Genomic DNA, 23,774 nt, shown 5'->3' with positions numbered 1-23,774 from the left:
ACACACCCAGATGGGAGCGAAGTCAGGACTTTCAGCTGTAATTCAAGGGGTTTGACAAAAGTGGGGCACTAACCATTCAGGAAGGACAGCCAGTGGCATACACACACATCCATCATTGGTGGCTCATAAGTAAAGGAACAAACCAACATCATTTCAAACTTAAGGATCGCCTTTAATACTTGGATGAAAATCCTTTGCAGTCAATGACTGCCTGAAGTCTGGAACCCATGAACATGACCAAATGCTGAGTTTCCTCCCTTGAGATGCTTTGCCAGGCCTTTACTGCAGCTGCCGTCAGCTGCTGCTTGTTTGTGGGTCTTTCTGCCTTCAGTCTGGGCTTCAATAAGTGAAAAACATGCTCTGTTGGGTTGAGATCGGGTGATTGACTTGGCCATTGAAGAACTTCCCACTTCTTTGCCTGGAGAAACTCGGGTAGTTTTTGCTGTATGTTTTGGGTAATTATCCATCTGCAATATGAAGCGGTGTCCTATCAGTTTGGCAGCATTCGGCTAAATCTGAGCAGAAAGTATAGTTCTATACACTTCAGAATTCATCCTGCTGCTTTTATCAGCAGTCAGGTCATCAATAAATACCAGTGACGCAGCTCCATTGGCAGCCATACATGCCCATGCCATAACACTGCCTTAGGGGTGGACAAAAGTCACTTACCTGTCCTCGAAGGACGTTCGCGGTGGGGGGGAGGCGCTTCGCTGCTCCCCCCGCGAAGTTCCGGCCAGGGGTGGGAGGCTTCCCGCCTCGGCCCGGCCAAAATTCAGGCCGGGGGGGAGGCTTTCTGCCTCAGCCCGGCCGAAATTCAGGCCGGGGAGGAGGCTTCCCACCTCGCCCGGCCGCGAACGCGAAAGTTAAAAAAACAACAACAACAAGGCCCCCTGATAGGCTACGTGACGATTCATGTAGCCTATCACGGCTAGATCTGCAAAGTCAGCCGTGATAGGCTACGTCAATCGTCACATAGCCTATCACGGGTGACTTAAAAAAAAAAAGCGCGTACGCTAATGGCGGCCCCCATAGGGAGCCGCCATTCGCGCTCCTTATTTAGTCGCTGTAGTCTACGTAAATGTTTACGTAGACTACGGCGAAAATAAGGGCAACGCAAATAGCGTTGCCCTTATTTTCGCCGTAGTCTACGTAAAGGTTTCCGTAGACTACAGCGACCAAATAAGGAACGGGAATGGCAGCTCCCTATGGGGGCCGCCATTATCTGTACACATTTTTTTTTTTTTTAAGTCACCCGTGATAGGCTACGTGACGATTGACGTAGCCTATCACGGCTGACTTTGCAAATCTAGCCGTGATAGGCTACATGAATCGTCACGTAGCCTATCAGGGGGTGGTTGTTTTTTTTTTCTTTTATTGCAATGGTGGCGGCGGCAGCCGGTCGAAAGACCGGCTGCCGCTCCCGCCCCGCTCGAACACCCGCTGAACCGCCGGCTGGACCCGCCGCCGGGAGGGACATTCGGCGAAGGTAAGTCCCGTCCTGGGGGGGGGGTGCGGGGGCGGGGGGGGTTCGGAGGATTTCTCCCTGAAACTTGTTCGGGGGGCCGAACACGTTGGCGCTCGGCCCCCCGAAGTTTCGGGGAGAAATTCTCTGCCAACCCTACACTGCCTCCACCATGTTTGACAGATGGTGTGGTATGCTTTGGATCATGAGCTATTCCTTTCCTTCTCCATACTTTTCTCTTCCCATCATTCTGGTACAAGTTAATCTTGGTTTCATCAGTCCAAAGAATCTTATTCCAGAACTGGGCAGGCTTTTTAGGTGTTTGCTGGCAAAGGCTAATCTGGCCTGTCTGTTCTTGAGCGTAATTAGTGGTTTGCACCTTGTTGTGAAGCCTCTATATTTACATTCATAAAGCCATCTCTTGACTGTAGATTTTGACAATGACATGCCTACCTCCTCAAGAGCATTCTTGACCTGGCTAGATGTTGTGAAAGGGTTCCTCTTCACCATGAGCAGAATTCTGCAGTCATCCACTTTAGTTGGTCTTCCAGGCCTTTTGCTGTTGCAGAGCTTGCCAGTTAATTCCTTCTTTTTCAGGATGTTCCAAACTATTGTGTTGGCCACTCCCAATGTTTTTGCTATCTCTCTGATGGGTTTATGTTGTTTCCTCAGCCTAATGATGGCCTCCTTCACTCACATGGACACCTGTTTGGACCTCATGTTGGGAGTTCCAGTGAACAGCTACCAAATGCAAATGTAACACTCAGAACCACCTCCAGGCCTTTTCTCTGCTTGATTGGTCATGGGGTACCCAGGAAACAGGCCACACCTGGCCATGCAGCTGCTTGTCAGCCATTTGTTCCATTACTTATGAGCCACCAATGATGGGTGTGTGTGTATGCCACTGGCTGTCCTTCCTGAATGTTTAGTGCCCCACTTTGTCAAACCCCTTGAACTACAGCTGAAAGTCCTGACTTTGCTCCCATCTGGGTGTGTTTCCTTTCAACTTCAGTGTGGTGGTGTACAGAGGCCAACTGCCAAAACAGTTATCCTTGTTCCAATATTTCTGGCCCTGACTGTAAATCTATGCCATCTGATTCTGCTGCATGTGAAAATTGGCATAAATACATACATGAGTGTTTTCCATCCCCTGAAGCTTAAAGACCATGAAGTATTCCGATTTCTAATTCATTCAAAACCAACACAGAAGGAGAAGCAGTGGAAATATTTATTTCTCTTTTGTACCAATCCTCGGTTGCCAGAGTGGCCGACTTCACTCCTTGAGAACTTTTGGACCAGAGAATCATTCAGTTTGTACAGAGATGTTGAATGATAAATAAGGGAGATGCTTTGCTGATTGAAATGATGTACAATCTACTACTTAGAAGGACCCTAAAGCAAAATAAACAAGTGCAAAGTAGCTTTTAAAAATATCTTCTGTGTGCTGTAATAGGAGGAGGGTGACTAGATAGTAAAATGTGCCCTGACCAAGACAAGTGGATGGTAAAGATTGTGCAAACAAGAATGAATGGAAGGCAGCTGACAAACAGTACATGTGAAACATGGTCCCAAGGTGTTAATTGTATCTCTCAAGGAAACAATGACGAGAAACTCAAGAACTCGGTCACAACAATATTCAGAATAATAACAGCAATGCCAGCATCAAGTTAAATGCAGGAGATGATTCAGTGTATTACTTCTTTATTGTCACAGAAATAATCCAGCAAAACTGAGACCCATGGATACTGTTGGTACTATAAATAAATCTTATAAATAAATCTTATAAATCAGAGGCAGACAACTTGTTTGGAATAGAGTGCCCCATAGAAACTGATTAGGAGCCAGATTACCATAGCAAGCTCAAGATACTGACAGATCAGCGATTTTGATGTCCTCATAGCCAGGGGAGCTTTAATACAGTTACATATATGGCATGTAGTTGTTATGTTTGGTTTTTATATATGAAAGTATTTTGATAGCAGCATTCAGTACTTCAACTATAAATAAACCACACACAAAAGAGGGCTTTTAACAGATAAGCCTATGCTGAGTGGAAGGAGTAGGAAGGAGAAGGAGAGGAGATGACACAGGTAAAAGAAGCAAAGAGCTGAAAATATAAAGCTTAGGAGCTTGTAGTAGATGTGAAAAGTGAGAAAGAGTCAGAGGGAAGAGTTAGGGTCACATGATCATAGCTGTGAGAGAGAAAAGATTACTCAAATGAAGGCATTTTGTATTGATTTCATAGTGTGGTGGATTTCAAATCTCCAGGCAACTCTTTTCACATTAATTTGTCTTGTGATGAAGTCCTGCACATCCCTTACAGAATCCCATATTACATAGGACATTGGTCCATCTAGTCCAGTATTGTTGGCACTGACTGGCCGCTGCTGGCTCTCCGGGGTTTTTTGGCTCCAGTATTGTTGGCACTGACTCTCCAGGGTTTTTTGGCTCCAGTATTGTTGGCACTGACTCTCCAGGGTTTTTTTGGCTCCAGTATTGTTGGCAGCGGCTCTCCAGTGTTTCAGGCAGGGGTTTTTCCTGCCCTGCCTGGAGATGCTGGGCATCAAACCTGGGACCTTCTGCACGCAAGGTGTGTGCTCTACCACTGAGCCATGGCTTCTGAGGTGTGTTTGGGGATATATTCTCAGTTCATTCAGGACACCAGTTGGACTGTGGGACCTTACTGTCACCCCGCACACATTGAGTGTGTGTGCACCAAGAGAAAGGACTTCAGAAGGAGCAAATGAACATGGTAGGTAGAACAGTGTTTAAAAACATGTTCAACATGTTTAATATTATGAACTGGTGTATAGATGCAACAGCCTATGTGTGATTGCTTCCAAGACTGTGCAAAGCCACTGTTAGGATTTGGGCCTGGTGGGAATACATATTACTGCCAATTTTACAAACCAGCAATTTAATATGGGTGCTTAATCTATGCCTGGCTTGATATTCACAATGGCAGCAGTTTGGAAAAGTATTGTTGTGATAACAGGAAATGGGAAGCCAGCAGAGACACTGCCCGTCTGGAGACACAGGTTCATACTAATTGGACATCCATATGATCCCAATATGGTAGTGAGTCTAGTATCCACTCTGCACGCTCCTGTGATGATTATGTGGTGCGTCAGCCGTCGTATGTACCAACTATACCCTATTCAGCATTTTGATTGATTGGCTAATTTAGTATGTGCTTGGCCTGCTGGACAGAAAACATTACCATCTCTTAACAGTATTCTCGTTTTTGCCAAACAAGAATAAATGAGGGACTGAATTTGACTGCTGAGCATTGGTGGCGGGGGGGGGGGGGGTTTAAGAAAAAAAGATACATAATTCAATTTACATTTCCCCACTAGCACATTCAGAGAACATTATCCAACGTATGTGGATTTAAAGACATTGGCCACAATCCAGTGTAGTGCTTAAGTCTCTTTGAAGTCAATAGAATTTAAAAGTGCTTAACTGTGCACTGGATTGCAGCCATGGCTTTTACTACTGTTATGGGTTTGCATTTGACATATTTTTGGGGTCTAACTTTAAAGATTAGAATTCCAGTTGGCCTACAATCCCCCCTTTTTTCTCTACGTAGTTGATTAATTGTTATATTTTTCCAGTTCAGTAAAATATATCTTTAAATTGGCTTTGCAACTAAAAACAGAACAAAATGTCTCCAGGCACCTCTTCTCTGAACCCTCTATTTCCACTAAATGTTCAGGAATTATTAAAAGAGAATTGAAAAACACTGGATCTGCCAATAAAATCTTCCTTTGCTAAAGGAAGTAGCATATGCTGTATAGGTTATACAACAACTGATGTGAATGTGACTTTCTAACCCTTTCGTCCTCATTCTCAACTGAAATTAAGGCGAAGTACATCCCATTGCTCACATTAATCTCTGTCTCTTCCTTATATCTCTGTCTCCTGATCTGTTAAAATTTGGATTATAAGCTTCGTTGGGCAGGGACCTATCTTTGTACATGGAAGGCGCAACACAAATAAAGTTCCACAACTTTATTGGTGCCATTGGATATTTGCAATGGTAACTGCTGAGGAGAAAATATAAGCCAAAGAGTAGCCCTGTTCAGGTATTCTGTACCTGAAGAGCAAACCCATGAGGAGAGAGAGCACTCCAGATCTGCCGCTCTCCGTCATCACATTTGCTGCCTTGTACTCATGAAGGGCAACAGTCTGAAGAGGAGGAGCTCCACACAAGCCAGAACACTGGTTGTCAGTCAGGATTTTGTCTGTCAGGGAAGTAGAAGGTGATTAAACTTGGATGCAAAAAACCCGTTGATGGACCAGAGGCAGGTGGGAATTTATACTGGCAGAAACGAGTGCTAAGAGGAAGGAGGGGAGCTGTGATAGTGATAGGAGGCCATGGTCTGTGGTAGTGAGACAATGGCTTGGGGAGGCATCTAAATTCAATCTCTTATTGGAAATCGCTGACCACATCTTTACCTGAAGGTATTTAACTTGCTTTCCAATCTTAAAGAGGATACTATTTAAACACTGGCGGGTTGGATCCAGACTCAAGGCACATGTTTAGACGGAAAAAATGTCCTACAACAACAACCATTCTCCAGCCAGCAGTATTGACTGAGGAATGCTGGAAATTTTAATATCTATCTGTCTATCCATCTATTACATTTCTGTAACACCCCATAGCCAAAGCTCTCTGGGCAGTTTACAGAAGTTAAAACATTAAAATACAATATACAAAGTTTAAAAGCCATTTACATAAAAACATATGGATAACATATATACACAACATATAGCTAAAAATAACTTTGAACTGAAAACAATTTAACCAAAAAAAAATCCAACAATAAAACAGCACAGCCTAAAACAACACAGCCTAAAAACGGTATACAAAAGTCAGCAAAAGGAGCAAGAGTTCTAAAAGGGGAAGGCCTGCTGGAACAACAGTGTCTAATGCTTGCTTAAAAACCTTCAATGAGGACAGCAGGCGTATTTCAACCAGTAGGTCATTCCACAACTGAGGGGCGAAAAGCAAAAGGCCCTCTTGCGTGTGGCTGCCAATCTCACATTAGGTAGCCGCAGCAGAGAGCCCTCAGAGGACCTTAGGTGGCAGACTGGGACACAGGGGAGAAGATGCTCACTAAGGTACCTTGGATCTAGGCCATGTAAGGCTTTAAAGGTAAGAACCAGCACTTAATATTTTGCTTGGAAACAAATTGGCAGCCAGTTGTAGGGCTGTCTTTTGTCCAAATATGCATAGGATTGCGCCCTTTGATATCTTTAATCAGGTAACAGCCCTATTACCCCATCCCAAACTCCCAGTGTCAGGGCACAAGAGCTGTAGTCCACAACATCTGGAGGGTCACAAGTTGCCCACCCTTGGCCTACAGAAAGTGGCGAAGCCCTGCTACACCAGATATGCCACCACCACAAAAGATACACTGGTGGAACTGCTCAGCAATGTGGAATATCCTGCTGATGTATCTTCTGCACTGGTGAATGTGTTGGAGAAATAGTCAAAATGGAGTGGAGTTGTGGACAGGGCAGAACAGGAAGAGCACACTTGCGTTCAATCCTACACTCACTAAGGCCATTATCCCACTGACAGCACATCTTTACATCAGTCCCAGATCCAGTGTAGGAATTTTCCAGACACTGAACTAAATTAGGAAATTTGCACAAATTTGGGGAAACTTGTGCAAATCTCCCATGCAATCGCTGCTCGGTTTGTGCAAGTTTCTTGTTCGCACAGAGCAAGCAGCAATTGCAGACGTGAATGGGAATCAAGCAGGAGACAAACTGCGAGACGAGGTTTGGAGAATCCAGGCAGTCTCGAACATCATTTGTTTGCTCATTTTTCTCCCTCTCTCATAATACTAGAACCTAAAGGGGTCATCCCATGAAGCTGACTGGTGGAAGATTCAGGACTGATAAAAGGGAGTACTTCACACAGCTCATAGTTAAACTATGGAATTCAATACCACAAGATGCAGTGATGGCCACCAATTTGGATAGCTTTAAAAGGGGGTTAGACAAATTCCTGGAGGAGAAGGCTATCAATGGCTACTAGTCCTGATGGCTATGTGCTACCTCCAGTATCGGAGGCCGTAAGCCTATGTACTCCAGTTGCTGGGGAACATGGGCGGGAGGGTGTTGTTGCACTAATGTCCTGCTTGTAGGTTTTCCATGGACAGCTGGTTGGCCGCTGTGTGAACGGAATGATGGACAAAATGGACCCTTGATCTGATCCAGCACAGCTCTTCTTATGTTCTTATCCCTAATACACTCCCTGGGGGATGGGATATTTTGCATGTAAAATCCAGCATGCCAGGGAGAAAGTTATACTAGAAAACTTCACTTGACATCTAATTTTCTATGTTGAGGATTTTTTTCTCTTTTTTTCTGTGGGAAAAAATTAGGTCACAACAGCCACCTACTTTCTGCTGTCATACAGTCCAGACAGAGTTTAGTGCCTCATCTAATATTTGTGAAAATTAGGCCTTAGTTTTCCATGTGCAGGAAGATTTTGATGTGGAGATACTTACAAACAAGCATGTTCATTCTGAGCTGCTTTGATTCCTTGAGAAGGAGGGTACCACATGCCAGTAGGACATCCTAGCTGGCTCAGAGTAAGCACAGAGAAATAACTGTTATTTCTTCAAAGTTAGCCTCTCTTAAATAAAATATTCCACAAAACAAAAGTAAGCACTATAAATAATTATAACAACCATCCTAGTTTCTATTAGACATGACTGATATTTCAAGCAGAGAGAACTTCCACAGTGTGGAAAAAGCTGTTGCCTGGCACATCTTCTACAATAGTAAATCTGTACAAAACACACAGATAAAAACTATAGCAACAATTTGGGAAGAAAAGCAATGCCATTAGGAAGGACAATGGGGACACTGAAGACATTAAAACAAAGATGAAAAGATTGAAAAGCACAGAAAAGGGGGTTGGGGATAGCTTAACTATAAACAAACAGAAGGTCATCTGGAAAATAATTTTTTTTAAAAACTTCTTTCACAGGCAGTGAAAGGCTGCTAGGACTGTAAATTCCAGCTGTTTATGGAGCATCTATCAGATTGTAGAAGTAACAACTTCCACTCACCAAAGTAAAAGAATGACATCTGTTTGCATTTATTGATGGCAGTAGGGGGTATGAATAGTCCCTATTGCTAAGTAGCTTAGTACATATAAAATATGATAATCATAAATCAAAGCATATGTAATAAAGGCAACTCTTTAACCTTCCTGTTTTATGGAAACCAACACACTGAAAACACACATCTTGGCCATATATTAAAGCTTCAAGCTGGAAAATACCCCCTTACCACCATCCTCTTTTCTTCTTGTGCTGTACTCCTTCCCTATCTGACCATAGTCAATGCCACAGTCAATGAGTGATGAACATGCATGTGTGAACCAGCCCTATTAGGTGTGAACCAGAAATCATCAATGGCTCCATTCTGTTCAACAGCTACAGACTGACATGTAAGAACACCTGACTAGTATAAAAAGACAAGCGGGGCCCTGCAACAAAATGCTGCAGTGTATCCCTGGTGTGCGTGTGTTTCCTAAGCCTGTGGCTGAGGGGAATGAAAAAAACAACAACCCAAAAAACATCAGAGGCAGGAGTCTCTACCCTGACTTGGGTCTTGCATCATATTTATATATTTGGTTTTTGAACACGGGCAATGAGTCTGCATACAAATTAATGGAGCATGTAAAAGAGCTTCCTGGGAGGAGGTTTTTTGGGGACTGGCGTTTGATATTTACTGCAGTCTGAGAGGCAGGTGTGTGTGTGTGTGTGTGTGAGAGAGAGAGAGAGAGAGAGAGAGAGAGAGCTGGGAATCCAAACCAGCCTCAGCCCCACCTCTGTCTTGCAGTGGACAACACTGCAGGGTTACTGTAAGCTTTTGTTTGTTTGTTGCATTTATATCCCGTCTTTTTTCCTCTTGCAAGGAACACAAGGTGGCATACATTATCCTCCTCCTCTCTATTTTATCTTCACAGCAACAACCCTGTGAGGTAGGCAGGGCTGAGAGTCTGTGACAGGCCCCAAGTCACCCAGTGAGTCTTCCATGGCCAAGTGGGGACTAGAACCTGGATCTCCCAGCTCTCTCTCAGCACCAGCTCTCAACCTGCAATAGGGGTATAACAGAAAATTACGTGACAGAGTTGTTGTATATTACTCCCTGCAACGTGGGAATAAAAGCAAAGGAAAACACTGCAGGGTTGTTGTAAGTTACTTTCGCAGTTACAGCCCAGCCTGCAATAGGGACCTAATAACTCTGGACCACACTTCAGGGTTCTTCTAAAACACTCGGAGCCTGATCTGCAGTATTCAATCTGGAATATACTGCAGGGCTGTCATAAGCCACACTCTTCCAGCTGTAGCCTTTTTCAACCTGCACACTATGGGGACAATGAAGTGCATTTGCTTTGAGATTTGTATTTGCAGAACTATTTTTAAAACATTTCACTTTGAATAAGAACTGAGTTAGAAAGAGAAAGCACTCTTTGCTTTGCTGCTTCCTCTTGGGGTTTAGGAGGTGGTGGTGGTGGGTGGACATATTGGTGCCCAGTCCCAGCTACATTAAAATATTGGATTTTTCCATTAATTTCCTTGGGCAGATAACACTTCCATCCTTGGGGACATTAAAAGATAGCTTGTCAGTGTGAACCATGAAACACCCTATCCAGACAATAAAATATTTCTTTCTACCCTTTTTATATCTATGTGGGTCTTCCACCATTAAAACAAACAAACAAAAATTATAGCCAACAGTTATAGTGCTAATTAAACGTTGATTTAAGAATAAAGAAATAGTGTCATAAGATGGTGCACACTGCAAGGGTGATAATGAATGTGTGGTAGTTCACTTTCTACCCCCCAGTCAAAACACTACCCTTTAAAAAAGATGTAAAAGCAGCACTAAAAGCATCTACGTATGTGGAAACTGGAATACTCTTCTTCTGGAAAAAGTTAAATTTTCTGCAGCCTGGAAAAGATGGAAGAACCACATGGAAAGTACAGAATGACAATGATTGGATGACAGTGTCATATGGATGTCCTGTAAAAAGTGAGTGAACAAAGCTGCCTTCCTAGCAGTGAGGTTCCTAACCACTGCAGATAGAGCCAGTGTCCCCGCAGGTTCAAATAGATTACACTTGGAAAACAATAAAATGAAAATGCTGGCTCTCAATGGCCTCAGCCCAGACTAAGGTTTTCTGGGAGTGTAGTTATTTCTTCTTGGAGGGTTTTACTCAAAGATTTTCTTCTTCAAATGTCTACTTCTTATGAGTCACCTTCAACATGTAGAGATGGAGTGAGCCATTTATTTATTGGACTACTGGACAGCAAACAACAGCACAGGATAGCTGTAGCTGAAAAATTTGTGAGGACTTATCAGCAACTGCAATGCTGCGATTGTTCTGCATAATAACCATATTTCTCTGCATCTCAGATATTCAAACTGCTGACTGCACTTTTATTTTGAGCTTTCTCTCAAACGGCACATGCACATAATAAAATGGATTTTCAGAGGGCTTCCACGAAATGTGGTTTGCATTAACTACAATGCAAAACAAATTAAGGGTGTGTTGATGAAGCCTGCTTTTCATATGGTTGAGACATATACTTCTGTAAAAATTTAGTCAGTCTATAGTAAAAAAAAATAAAAATTCATTGACGTAAAAGCTTCAGGATGGGACTCACAAGATTCCTTTTCAAATGCCTTGTTCACTAGAAAATAGTCCCATTCTGTTGGTTAGCCAAAATAAATATTAAAAAGCCACAAAAGTGGATAAACATTCCTTTCAAAGGGAAAACCTATGCAAAAGAGCTCCATCGTCAGGACTATGTTGAGACTACATTGTGGAGTTCTTATGCACAGTGCATTGGTAGTTATTTTATCATGCATTTGGTGAGATTAAAACTAATGCTGAAGTACTGAAGAGGTTTGTGTAAGTAATAATATAGAGAAGGAGGTCTTTTTAAAAACAACAACCACAACAGGAATCTCCACCCAACTTTATTGGTTAAACTGAAGAACGTGCCCACAATCTCAAAGACAGTCAGTGCATAGACTGTCCAGAGTTGCTTTCCATGGTGCATAAACAAATATTACCCTTTCGTTATACGTTTCTGGGAATTCTTGCACTTGCGGTTTTGGTGTTATGTTTAACAGGATTAAAAATGGCTTCAATCAAAATGCTTCTCTAATGGATCGTAAATCAGGCTTTCTGAGACTTCGTGTTCTTTGGTTGCTCATATTCAAGAGTTATGAAAAACAGACTCCAACCAGCTTTCTGAGGGGAGGGGCGTGTACGATCATTCCTCTGTGTTGAAGTGGAAAGTGGCAGGCCACAGATTTCCCACCAGGCTTCCATCCACATTTCAAGGCTTATTTTGCTGCTCTTTGCACTGACATCTGTCTCTTAGAGCTGATATAAAGGCTGCACCATCCAGCATGGACTCCTGGCCAGTTAATGGCTTGTGCTCTGCACTGACTCACTTTCACTCCTGCTCTTGGTACTGTATTACAGGAAAAGCCTTACCAGTGTTCTGAGTGCAACAAGGCCTTCAGTCAGAAACGCGGCCTTGATGAGCATATGAGGACCCACACGGGAGAGAAGCCATTCCAGTGTGATGTGAGTTGGGTTTTCTTTTTAGCTACTTCTGTTTAATTGAGAGATGACCTCCAGAGGCCGCAATCCTGCCCTGTAAGTCCCATCGGACTCAATGGGACTTCTGAACAGACATCCTTAAGATTGCACTGAAAATGTATTTCCAAGAAACGTTTCCATGTTGTTGCATAGATTTGCACCATTTTGTAGTCCTTCCTTGCTTAACAATGGAAACATCACACTGATAATTTTATTAGCCTTGGGTTTGTTTGTTTTTGTTTTGCTAAGTGCATCCATGAACAGAAATTTATTTTATGGCATAAGCCCCCTTAAGAATGGTTTGCACCATAGTAACTGCAGTTTGGATATATGAGGCTATTTTATGCAGACCTCCATTTTGTACAGAATATCTGTTGTTTGACAGTTCAAGAGTCGGAGGTTAACCTGGACAGGATTATAATTAATTGCATTCAAATTTGAATCTCTTCAATACATATTAACAGAGCAATCCCATGAAGTAGGGATGTCCGTTGCTGGGAAATTCGTATCTTTTTTTGGCTCACTGGAGTTCCGCTGTGTGTATAACTTGCTTCATGTCTGTGAGCTGAGATGTGGGCTGTTCCCTGAACTCTGGGAATTTTTTGTGCATTTAGGGGGAAAAGGTTATGCAATTTGTGCAAATATCTGAGCAATGTGTGCAAATTATGGCTGAATGTGCGCAAATTATACAAACGTGGCTGTAATTTGTGCAAATTCAGCTGCGATTTATGCAAATTGCAGAACTTTCCCCCTCCCCAAAATGCTCAGAATTCCCAGAAAAGCCACTGCGGCACCCAACTCGCTGCATATCAAGTCGGCTGCTGCAGTGGGAACTGAAACAAAGTCTGGGAGGCAAGCCTAGGAAAACTCATCAAACTCCACCACCCAAAAAGATTTCTCTGACATCCCTTCTCTGAAATAAGCTCAACTGAGTTTACTGAGACTTAACTCCCAGGTAAGTGTGCATAGGATTGTGCTGTAAATGGCTTAAAAGAATATATATGCCCCATATATTCAAAAGAGAGACAGATATGTTTATCAGCTACTCTGAAACCTTATTTAAACCTTTTTGAACATACAAACTTGATTTAATTTCCAAATGAGTAGCCCCATTAGCCTATTGCAGCAGAAGCAACAGTTTTGGGACACCTTTGAAGACTAACAAATGTATAATGACATAAGCTTTGGTAGATCAGAATCCACTTCATCAGATGCATGAAATGTAATCCTAAATTGGCAGGTGTATAAATTTACAATGACCCGTTTCGCACATCACATCTATCCAGGGTTTAAACAAACCTTGGGTATCCATGAACGAGCAGGTGTCAGCGAGCATGGTGGTGTCCGCCCGCCCACGCCTGCTGTGCTAAACAACCCAGAGGAACTCAGTTCCTGAGTTGGCGTCCATGACATCCAAACCTGGAATTGTGGGTTGCAGGAGGAACAAACTATGCTTTATAACCCATGATGGCCAGGAGCCAGCATGCTTGTTCACTCCCACTCCATTCACAACAACCCAGAGTTGTTGCAGTGTGCAAACAGGGCCAATATGGGATCACATTTCTAGCCAGTTGTATATTTTCTTAATTCAGTCATTCTCAATTATTTGCACAGCAGTTTATCCAAAAACTGTATGTTTTTTGATAACATGCACTGTGTTCAATAGGGTTTACCATCAGGTAAAGGCCAAACTAGTTGATACACATTTAATTTTCAAAAATCAAATACCAACATCGAGAGCCCACAGTCAGGACCAAAATGTTATGTATGGGAAAGGGGGTTAGCCCTGTTCTCACACACTGTGGTCCTGTTGAAAATTACCACCCCCTAAAGCTGGTTTTCCTCCTGAGAAGGAAGCCATTGGCACCTGATCGCCTACTTCTCCACATTGCTATTTAATTAAATTAAAAAACACAGTATATGCAATGCATTCCTCAAATCTTCCAGTTTGGCCTTATAAACAAGTAGGATTATAGGCTTTAGTTTTCAGACTATTTGCAGTGTTGTGTCATTTCCCCATAGTAATTTTTCTTAATGTTAGTGTTCATAATTACATATGTAGCCTCCACACACATGTCAGGGATGTCTATTTGGGGAAATATTTTAGAGACTGCATCTTTTTTGTTTGACCTTGTTTCCTTCTGGTTAAGCAAGTGATGTAGGGCTAAAGGAAATTACTGCCAACCTTATGTCTCTGAAAATACCTAGTAAAATGCTTACTTTAATTAGAAAGTTGGCATTAAAAAGTAAGGATTATGGGTTTATGTTTCTGTGGTTCCTTCTTTCCTTTGAGTAATTGCCTATGGTTATAAGGAATTCTTAAGAAATCATTCTCTGGAGTATAATTTTATTGAGTTCTTAAATTTGATGATGTTCTATACTAGTCCCCAATGTTTTTTTGGCCCTTGGGCATATTTGGATTTTGAGAGAATGTCTCAAAATTTTTGTGAACCGCCCAGAGAGCTTCGGCTACTGGGCGGTATAGAAATGAAATAAATAAATAAATAAATAAATAAATAATAAAATGGCTGCCGTAGAGGAGCATGCCCACTCACAAAATGGCTTCAGTGCTGCACACTGACCAAGAGAAGGGGAGGGAGGAAAAACACACACACACACACAGCAGGAAGGGGAACCCCTCCCCAACACACACACAGATTCGGAGAGATGGAAGGGGTAAACACACATGGGACACATGGGTTGGGGGCAGGGAGAGAATCACGTGCACACACGTACACACACGGGTAAAGGAAAGACAGAGAGAAAGACCAAAAGAGGGGTGGAACGACACACACACACACACACACTGGAGAGACCACAAAATTCATGCACACAGTTTTTGCCTTTGGCTGAGGCTCATTCCTCACATTATCAGTGAGATATAGTGGCTGCTGAAAAACCATTTCAGCTGTCCAAATATTGTAGTGATTTTTACCCATATGCTCAAATCTAGGGGAAAATAAATTATTAACCATCCCCACCCCCATTTCCCTTGATTTTAAGAGAAGCTAAAAGGCCCACTGAACACCAGCAACTAGCATTATTTTGTGAGAGGCAGACAATATGGGTAACTTTAACTTTTCTAGGTGCTAGACTTTTCCATTGTTAATATTAATTCGGCTATTAGCATCAAGAAAAGCCTTTAGTGACAAAGATTTAAATAAGCTCAAGTTTCGCTTGTTAGAGTACAACACTTTTATGTACCTCAGGAGAATTCTGCAGTAGCAGAAAATACTAGGACTCCTGCACATTAGAGAAAAGTTCCTTTTAAAGTGTAAACATTCCTTGCCTTCTGTAACTAGAATTAAAAGCAGAAGTGCCTTTCCATCTCATCTAAATGCAGGAGGCACATTGTGTATGATGTACTTTTGTTTTAATTGTTTTTCTTCTCTTGTAAAGCCAAAGCATTATGTCTGAACTGACACCAGTTTACAAACCAGAGTTTCTGAGGGGCTGCTTAACCAGGATAACTGGTTTGCTCTTTTGTCTGATTTCACAAACCATTGTCAATCCAGTTAGCATCATTGTTCCAGCTGAGAAGGAACACTTCTGTTATGGAGATAGGAATGAACTTTTGAAGCTGGTTGCTGGACATAGAGAAAATGAAACAGACAAGCAGCTCTAAAACTTATCACCTGTATGTATGGAAGCTCAAACCATGGGGTGGGTTCTTAAGTATGGTTAGTACAAACCATGGTTTGGCATGATTGAATCTGAACTGAGCCATTGTAACTTTTGCCTTTTTAGGGATTTAAAGTAGCAGTGATAGGAAAGCACCTGCCTAAATTCTCCCTTTTATACAACTAATAAAGGAACAAAGGCATTGGCAGAAAGGCAGCATATAAATGTAGCAAACAAGAGCCTCTGTCACTGCCTTTACATCCCTGTTCTCCAAATTATACCACATTTGAGTCCCTACCAATAAAAACCACACTATTAATGCAAACTACTTGGGGAACTCCTAACTTCAAAATTTGATGTAAAAAAATCCTAATATTTATTCAAAATATTTTATGGCTGACCTGTGACAGGCTGTGTTGATAGATTGCAGAATTGGCTGATTATTTAAGTGCAGAATTCCAGATCTGAATTCCAGGTTTCTTTCAATCAGCATACTGAAAAGCTTTTATCAAATCACCAAAATATTACCAATGTCAGTGCATAACCAACAGTTTATAATTCCACAGTGGTATGGCTCAAGATCATACTAAAATGTTGATTGCTCCCTTTTTGTTTTTGCTTAGCAAGAAGTTTGCAAAAGCCTAAAACAATACCGCTGTTGCGTTTAACAATTCCCACTGAAGGGACTTTTCTTTAGCACCGTGTAAACATTTTAGGTTTGTACGAAGAAGGATGGGGTGGGAAAAGGGACGTGTTGGGGCAGGATGTAAGCTGTGACTGAGCAGTTTTGTACCTGAAATGAAACGAAGGGCGCAATCCTATGCATGTTTAGACAGAAAAAGGTCCTACAACTCCCAGCATTCCCCAGCCAACATAGCTGGCTGGGCAATGCTGGGAGTTGCAGGACTTTTTTCTGTCTAAACATGCATAGGATGGTGCCCTAAAGGACTCTTCTTGCATAGGCTGCATTTAGAGTGTTTTAAATATTAAAATGTGCTCCAAGCCTGTAGTATCTTCCCTTCTGTATTGGAGTTATGGCAGACGTTACACTGCCCAAAGAGATGCCACCAAAAATGGCATCCCCATGATGAGTTTGTTACTCACACCAGCTGCTGTAACATATAAAATGTCTCTGAATCAGGATAATATATCATTGCCTCTCATGGGGAGTTTCTGTAATCTGGCAGCAGCTGCCAGGATCAAATGTGATAGCAGCAAGCCATGAAGTAAGATATTCTATATATTACAGCAGGGTGGAGAACCCACCTCAAGGATGCTGATTTTGGTGATATCACCAAGGTGAGCTTGTGTATTCAGGATCTCAGTCAAGGCACCTCAGTATTCTATGATTCTCCTTCAATCCCCTTTTTATAAACCCACATTGTGTGCAGATTCTTTCTGGGATCCAACAAGGCATCATTTAATACTTCCTGCCCCTCTTATCCCTACACTTTCCATGCTACCCATTTCATAGCATCTTAGAGTTGGAAAGGACCTTAAACGGTCATCTAGTCCAAGCCTCTGCTCAATGTGGGATCTGCAATGCAAGATACAGCCATAGCATCCTTGACAAATGGCTGTCCAGCCTCCACTTAAATACCTCCAGTGTGTTGGGAATATTGCAACCTCATCTGCAAGTTACTGGAAGGTGGCATTTTACTTTTTCTTCACCAAAGAAAGGTGCGGTTTCCTTTTATAGCCTGTGTGCATGAGTGGTAGAGCCCCTGCTTTGCATGCACAAGGTCCCAGGCTCAATCCCAGTATCTCCAGGTAGGGCTAGGAAAGATTCTGCCTGAAACTCTGGAGAGCTGCTGCCAGTCAGAGTCGACAATATGGGGCGAGATGGACAAATGGTCTGATTCAGTATCAGGCAGCTTCCTGTGTTCCTGCGTGTTCCTAACACTCATTCTGTTTTTGCCTTTTGGTTTTTTCTTTGCTAATTGCCTTTCCAACAGTAGGCATCCTTACCAAATAATCCCATCACAGTGGAGAACCCACCACCTACTGAGGAAGTCTGGTTCACTGTCAAAGAGCTCTCACTGTTAGGAAGTTTCTCCTAATATTTAGCTGAAATCTGCTTCCTGGCAATTTCCACTCATTGGTTCTAGTCCTGCTGCCTGGAGCAAAGGAAAACAAATCTGCTCCATCTTCTGCATGACAGCCTTTCAGATATGTAATATAAATATAGCTATCATGTCTCCCCTTAATCTTCTGTTCTCCAAACTAATCATACCCATTTCTTCCAACTATTCTTCGTAGGGCTTGGTTTCCAGGCCCCTCATCATCCTGGTCACCCTTTTCTGCATGCATTCCAGTTTGCCAATGTCCTTCTTAAAATATGGGCATAGTACTCTAATTGCACAGAATAGAACAGAATGATTATTTCCTGTGATCTGAACACCATGCTTTTGTTAATTAGTGCAGCATAAGGTTGCGTTATGCTTTTTAGCCACTGCATTGCACTGCTGGCTCATATTCACCTTGTGATCCACTAAGACACCTAGATCATTTTTACGTAGAATGCTGACAAGTAGGGATGTCGGAGGAATCTGTCCAGGGGATGAAGCTCACTGGAGCTTTCATGAGCTTGGCCCCCCAATGAGACTTCAGCTCACTTTCCCACAAGCTGACCTGATCAGATCTGCATCGAGTTGGGCTAGTTCATGGATTCTCCAAGTTTTTTTAAAAAATTCGGTTAAAAACAATTTGCATAAACTACAGCTGCAATTTGGGCAAATTCCATTTTATGCAAATAAAAACAAAACCATTTCCCCCCGCAGATTTCAGGAAGAGACCCGTGACTCAGGTCACAAATGTGAGCCAAGTTGGGGATGCCATGGAAATCCAGCAAGTCCCAAAAGGGCCAGATTTCCTGGCAACAGACATCCCTACTGCCAATCCAGGTCTTCCCCTTCCTGTAATCATTCTTTAGATTTTTTTGCGCATAAATGCAAGACTTTAGATTTATCTCTGTTGCATTTCATCTTGTTACAAAAGATCTGTCTTCTTTCACTTTATACTTTAGTGCTGAATGTGTAGTTTAGTTCTGTATCACTTCAGACTGTGGTTGGGGCAGGGGGGTTGATCGCATTTTTGGATATTCTGTTTCCATCTGGATTGTGAGGATCGCTCCTCCCTCACACATTAGCTTTCCACAGGCAGGAGAAGCATTTAATTTTATTTATTTATTTATTATATTTATTTATATCCCACCTTTTTCCCAATACTGGGACTCAACACTCATTTAATCATGTGATCCTCTGCCCACAGTCCAAAGAAGGGCTGTACCATGTGATATTTTGACCTCTTTGCATACATCTGTGTTTTGTGCAACACTTAGCATATTGTTGGCACTTAAAGTGTCCATTTAAATTCTTACACTAGATATTTAGACATATTTACCATTAGCTTCACTACATGCAATACCTGGTCAGTGTATTTCAAAAGCTTTTTCATTGAGCTTTCAAAGACGGTCTTTGCATTCTAGAACAGGGATGTTGAAACTCTTTCAGATAGAGGGCTGAATCCATTTTGGAGAAGCTTTCAGGGGCCACATTCCAATGGTGGGTGGGCTGAAGGTAAAAGGGGTGTGGCCAAAAATACCTGCATATTTTAGCTTAAAGCTTTTCCTCTCAGTAACAAAGCCTTAGGAGAGGCATTTCAACCTTTCAGAATGAGGGGAAAGCTGCACAAATAATCAGTGGATGGGGTGGGAGGGGGGTTCATGGTGATCTGGGTAATGCCAGGCTCCAGATTGGGACCCCAGGTGGGCTGGATTGGATATATTTGCACATATCAGCAAATAGAAAACTGCTTTCAAACTTTGATTTTCAGAATATGACAGAAAAAGTTGCATTTTGCGTGACTCGCCTTTCTTACTTGAGGCATCCCATCTTTCAATTTGTCTTCATGCATTCAGTTACTACTTTACAAACCCTTTGTACAGCTTTGTTTTGTTTTAACTTTGGCAGTGCAGCCTTCTTTATTTATTTGCAGGCTTTTTAAATGTTTCAGTTCTAGCATATCAAGAGGAATTTACTGCTCAGGGAGGAATAGGTATGAAGTATGCATCTGTAAGCAGTTTCTTCTTCTCATTTTGCAAAGATAATGTGCCATTGTTAAACTGTCACCATTGTATGATTGAAACTCATTAAAAACTACTTACTGGTAGCAGAATTTGACACAACGCATAGCTGAGGATGATATTTTTACAATTTATTTCTGATAAGATAAATGATAAATCTGTGATGGTCATACATGGATGTTTATGCAAATGTGGTCATCTACACTATTTACTGGGTTAAATGGGTTTATTTGTAGCATCAACGTCTGCCACTGTTTCATGGCTTTGATAAGAGAGACATTTTATATGCCAGGTCGGTCCAAAATAAAATCTCCCTCATCCATGATTTGATTGTGGATGAGGGGGCTGACCCGGCATGTATTACTGAGACTTGGGTGGGGGAACTGGGAGGGGTCACTCTCTCCCAGCTGTGCCCTCCTGGGTACTCGGTGCAGCACCAACACCGACTTGAGGGTCGGGGAGGGGGGGTTGCCGTGGTCTATAGGAATTCAATCTCCCTCTCCAGGCTTCCTGCTCATTCGAGCGCAGATCTTGAGTGTTTGTACCTTGTGTTGGGTACCCGGGACAGATTGGGGATTCTGTTGGTGTACCGCCCACCCCGCTGCCCATCAGACTCCCTGCCTGAGCTGACGGAGGTGGTCTCAGACTTGGTGTTGAGGACCCCTAGGATGATGGTCCTGGGGGATCTCAACTTCCATGCTGAGGCCGCTGTATCCGGGGCGGCTCAGGACTTCATGGCCGCCATGACAACCATGGGGCTGTCCCAACATGTCATCGGCCCAACGCATACAAAAGGACACATGCTTGATCTGGTTTTCTCAACTGGGCAGGAGGATGGTGATCTGAAAGTGGAGGAATTAACATCTGTCCCTTTGTCATGGTCAGATCACTTCCTGCTGAGGTTTAGACTCCTGGTGGCCTTTCCCCTCTGCAAGGGTGGGGGACCTATTAAAATGGTCTGCCCCCGAAGATTAATGGATTCCGATGGATTCCAGAGGGCTCTGGGGGATTTTCTTGCTGGTATGGCTGGTGCTCCTGTCGAAGCCCAGGTCGCTCTGTGGAATGCAGAGATGACTCGGGCGGTTGACACGATCGCGCCCAAGCGCCCTCTCCCTCTGAGCAGAGCCCGGCCAGCTCCTTGGTATACACCTGAGCTGAGGGCAATGAAGCAAGAGGGGAGACGGCTAGAACGCAGGTGGAGGAGAACTCGTGCTGAGTCCGACTGAACACAGGTAAGAGCCCACTATCGAGCCTACTCTGTGGCGGTGAGGGTGGCAAAGAGACAGTTCTTTTCCACCAGCATTGCATCTTCTCAGTGTCGTCCAGCGGAGCTTTTCCGAGTGGTTCGCGGCCTGTTACATTCTGGGCCAGGGAGAGAGACGGTGGAACCCTCGGTAGCACGCTGTGACGAGTTTACACGGCACTTTGAGGATAAAGTCGCTCAGATTCGTCATGAATTGGACACCACGATTAATGCAGTTCCATTGGTAGAGGCGTTCAGAGCACCATCTGGTCCAGTTTTATTGGATGAGTTTCAGTTACTGAGGCCTGAGGATGCGGACAAGGTGCTTAGCCAAGTCCGATCGACCACTTGTGTGCTTGACCCTTGCCCTTCATGGCTTATTAAATCAAACAAGGAGGGGTTGTCCGGCTGGGTCCAGGAGGTTGTAAATTCCTCCTTGAGAGAGGGAGTGGTGCCTGCTGCTTTAAAAGAGGCGGTAATTAGACCACTCCTGAAAAAGCCTAACCTGGACCCAGAGGATGTTAACAATTATAGGCCAGTGGCCAACATCCCCTTCCTGGGCAAGGTGCCTGAGCGGGTGGTTGTAGGACAGCTCCAGGCACTGTTGAATGAAACGGATTATCTAGATCCATTTCAATCGGGCTTTAGGCCTGGTTTTGGAACCGAAACTGCCTTGGTCGCCCTGTGGGATGACCTCTGCCAGGAGAGGGACAGGGGGAGTGCGACCCTGTTGATTCTCCTGGACCTCTCAGCGGCTTTCGATACCATCGACCATGGTATCCTTCTGGATAGGTTGTCTGGGTTGGGAGTAGGAGGCACTGCACTACAGTGGTTCTGCTCCTACTTGGATGGCCGATTCCAGAAGGTGGTGCTGGGGGATTACTGCTCTGTGCCATGGCAATTGTGCCATGGGGTTCCACAGGGCTCTATTTTATCCCCCATGCTGTTTAACATCTACATGAAACCACTGGGGGAGGTTATCCGGAGGTGTGGGCTGAGGTGCCATCAATATGCAGATGACACCCAGCTTTACCTCTCTTTTACATCAAAACCAGGTGAGGCAGTGACTGTTCTGAATCAGTGCCTGGGCACGGTAAGGGACTGGATGAGAGCTAATAAACTGAAACTCAGTCCAGACAAGACGGAGGTACTGTTAGTGGGTGGTTCGTCTGCCCGGCTAGGTGATATTCAACCTGTTCTGGAGGGGGTTGCACTCCCCCTAAAGGATCAGGTTCGTAGTTTGGGGGTGCTCTTGGATCCAGAACTGTCACTTGAGGCACAGGTGAACTCAGTGGCACGGAGCACTTTTTATCAGCTTAGGCTGGTATATCAACTACGCCCTTATCTGGACAGAGATAGCCTTGCTACAGTTATCCATGCTCTGATAACTTCTCGTCTGGATTACTGCAATGCGTTATACGTGGGGCTGCCTTTGAAAACGGTCTGGAAACTTCAGCTGGTCCAAAATAGGGCAGCAAGATTGTTAACAGGGACTAGCCTGTGAGCTCATATTACGCCAGTACTTTTCCAGCTGCACTGGCTGCCAGTCCATTTCCGGGCCCGATTCAAAGTGCTGGTGTTAACATTCAAAGCCCTTAACGGCTTGGGGCCAGGTTACCTGAAGGATCGCCTCCTCCCATATGTGCCTGCCCGGACCTTAAGATCATCATCAGCGGCCCTTCTCCGTGAGCCCCTGCCAAAGGAAGTAAGGCGGGTGGCTACTAGGAGGAGGGCTTTTTCTGCTGTGGCACCCCAGCTCTCGAATGAGCTCCCTAGTGAGGTTCGCCTGGCGCCTACATTGTATTCCTTTCGGTGCCAGGTGAAGACCTTTTTATTTTCCCAGGCATTTTAGCATTTTAGCTTTCTAAATTTTTAGCTTTGCTGTTTTAAACCTGTATTTTAAACTCCTGCACTGCTGCTAGGTTTTATTGTGGTTGTATTGTTATATTGTGGTTTTAATGTTCTGTATATTTTAAATTGTTTTATTGTGTGTTGCTTGGATTTAATTTTTGTGAACCGCCCAGAGAGCTTCGGCTATTGGGCAGTATAGAAATGAAATAAATAAATAAATAAATAAATTATAGTTGCCATTTAAATGTACAAAAGTGATGGTCAGATTTCCTGTTTAATCAGCATGGTACAATAGTCCACACGGTTGCATTTGGCTGTGTTGAGAAAACAGGGAGGATAGAGATGGCATTCTCTTCAACATTTTCCTGATGAAAATAGGGACATGCTTGCAGCACCCCCATTTTCATAACATGGATTTCTGCCTGAGCCTTATTATTAGACAGTGCTAAAGGCTCTGCTCATCCAGTTACGTTTGTTTACTCTGAAAGATTGCGCTTGATCTTTTGCTTAAAGACATTGGGCAGTATCCCATGCTGCCACTGTGCCTCCGCTGTTTGCATTGCACAAGCAGGACCCAGTGCTGGTGCGACAGGAAGCTAACGCTTCCTAGAACAACCCAGAAACAAGCCAAAACACTTGTTTCTGGAATGGGGCAGTCAGCAGAGCAATCTTCTGCTAGCTCCATTGACCTGTTCCAGAAATGAGCATTTTGGCTTGTTTCCAGTTGCTTTAAGAAAAAGCTAGCTTCCTGTTGTGCCCATGGTGGGTCCCAGTTGGATACTGCCCATAATAACATACGTGTGTGTGTGTGTGTGTGTGTGTGTGCATTTACACACACACACACACACTATTCAAGCATTCC

At 43.4% G+C, this 23,774-nt stretch overlaps 1 protein-coding gene across 4 annotated transcripts in view; it reads left to right on the top strand.

Annotated features, from left to right (window-relative positions):
- The window catches only part of PRDM5 (PR/SET domain 5), a 141,933-nt gene that overhangs the window by 111,399 nt on the left and 6,760 nt on the right, over positions 1-23,774 (top strand). For all 4 annotated transcript variants that reach the window (XM_084860256.1, XM_084860255.1, XM_084860254.1 and 1 more), the window contains one exon: positions 11,994-12,098. In XM_084860256.1, coding sequence (XP_084716382.1) covers positions 11,994-12,098 — 105 coding nt within the window. The remainder of the gene's footprint in view (positions 1-11,993; positions 12,099-23,774) is intronic.

The sequence above is a fragment of the Heloderma suspectum genome, chromosome 5 (assembly GCF_057233095.1).
Source record: "Heloderma suspectum isolate Gila_16-S chromosome 5, 16-S_ref, whole genome shotgun sequence".
NCBI lineage: Eukaryota > Metazoa > Chordata > Lepidosauria > Squamata > Helodermatidae > Heloderma > Heloderma suspectum.
Note: the sequence above shows the minus strand (reverse complement) of the source record. Positions and strands in the feature narration are given on the sequence as shown.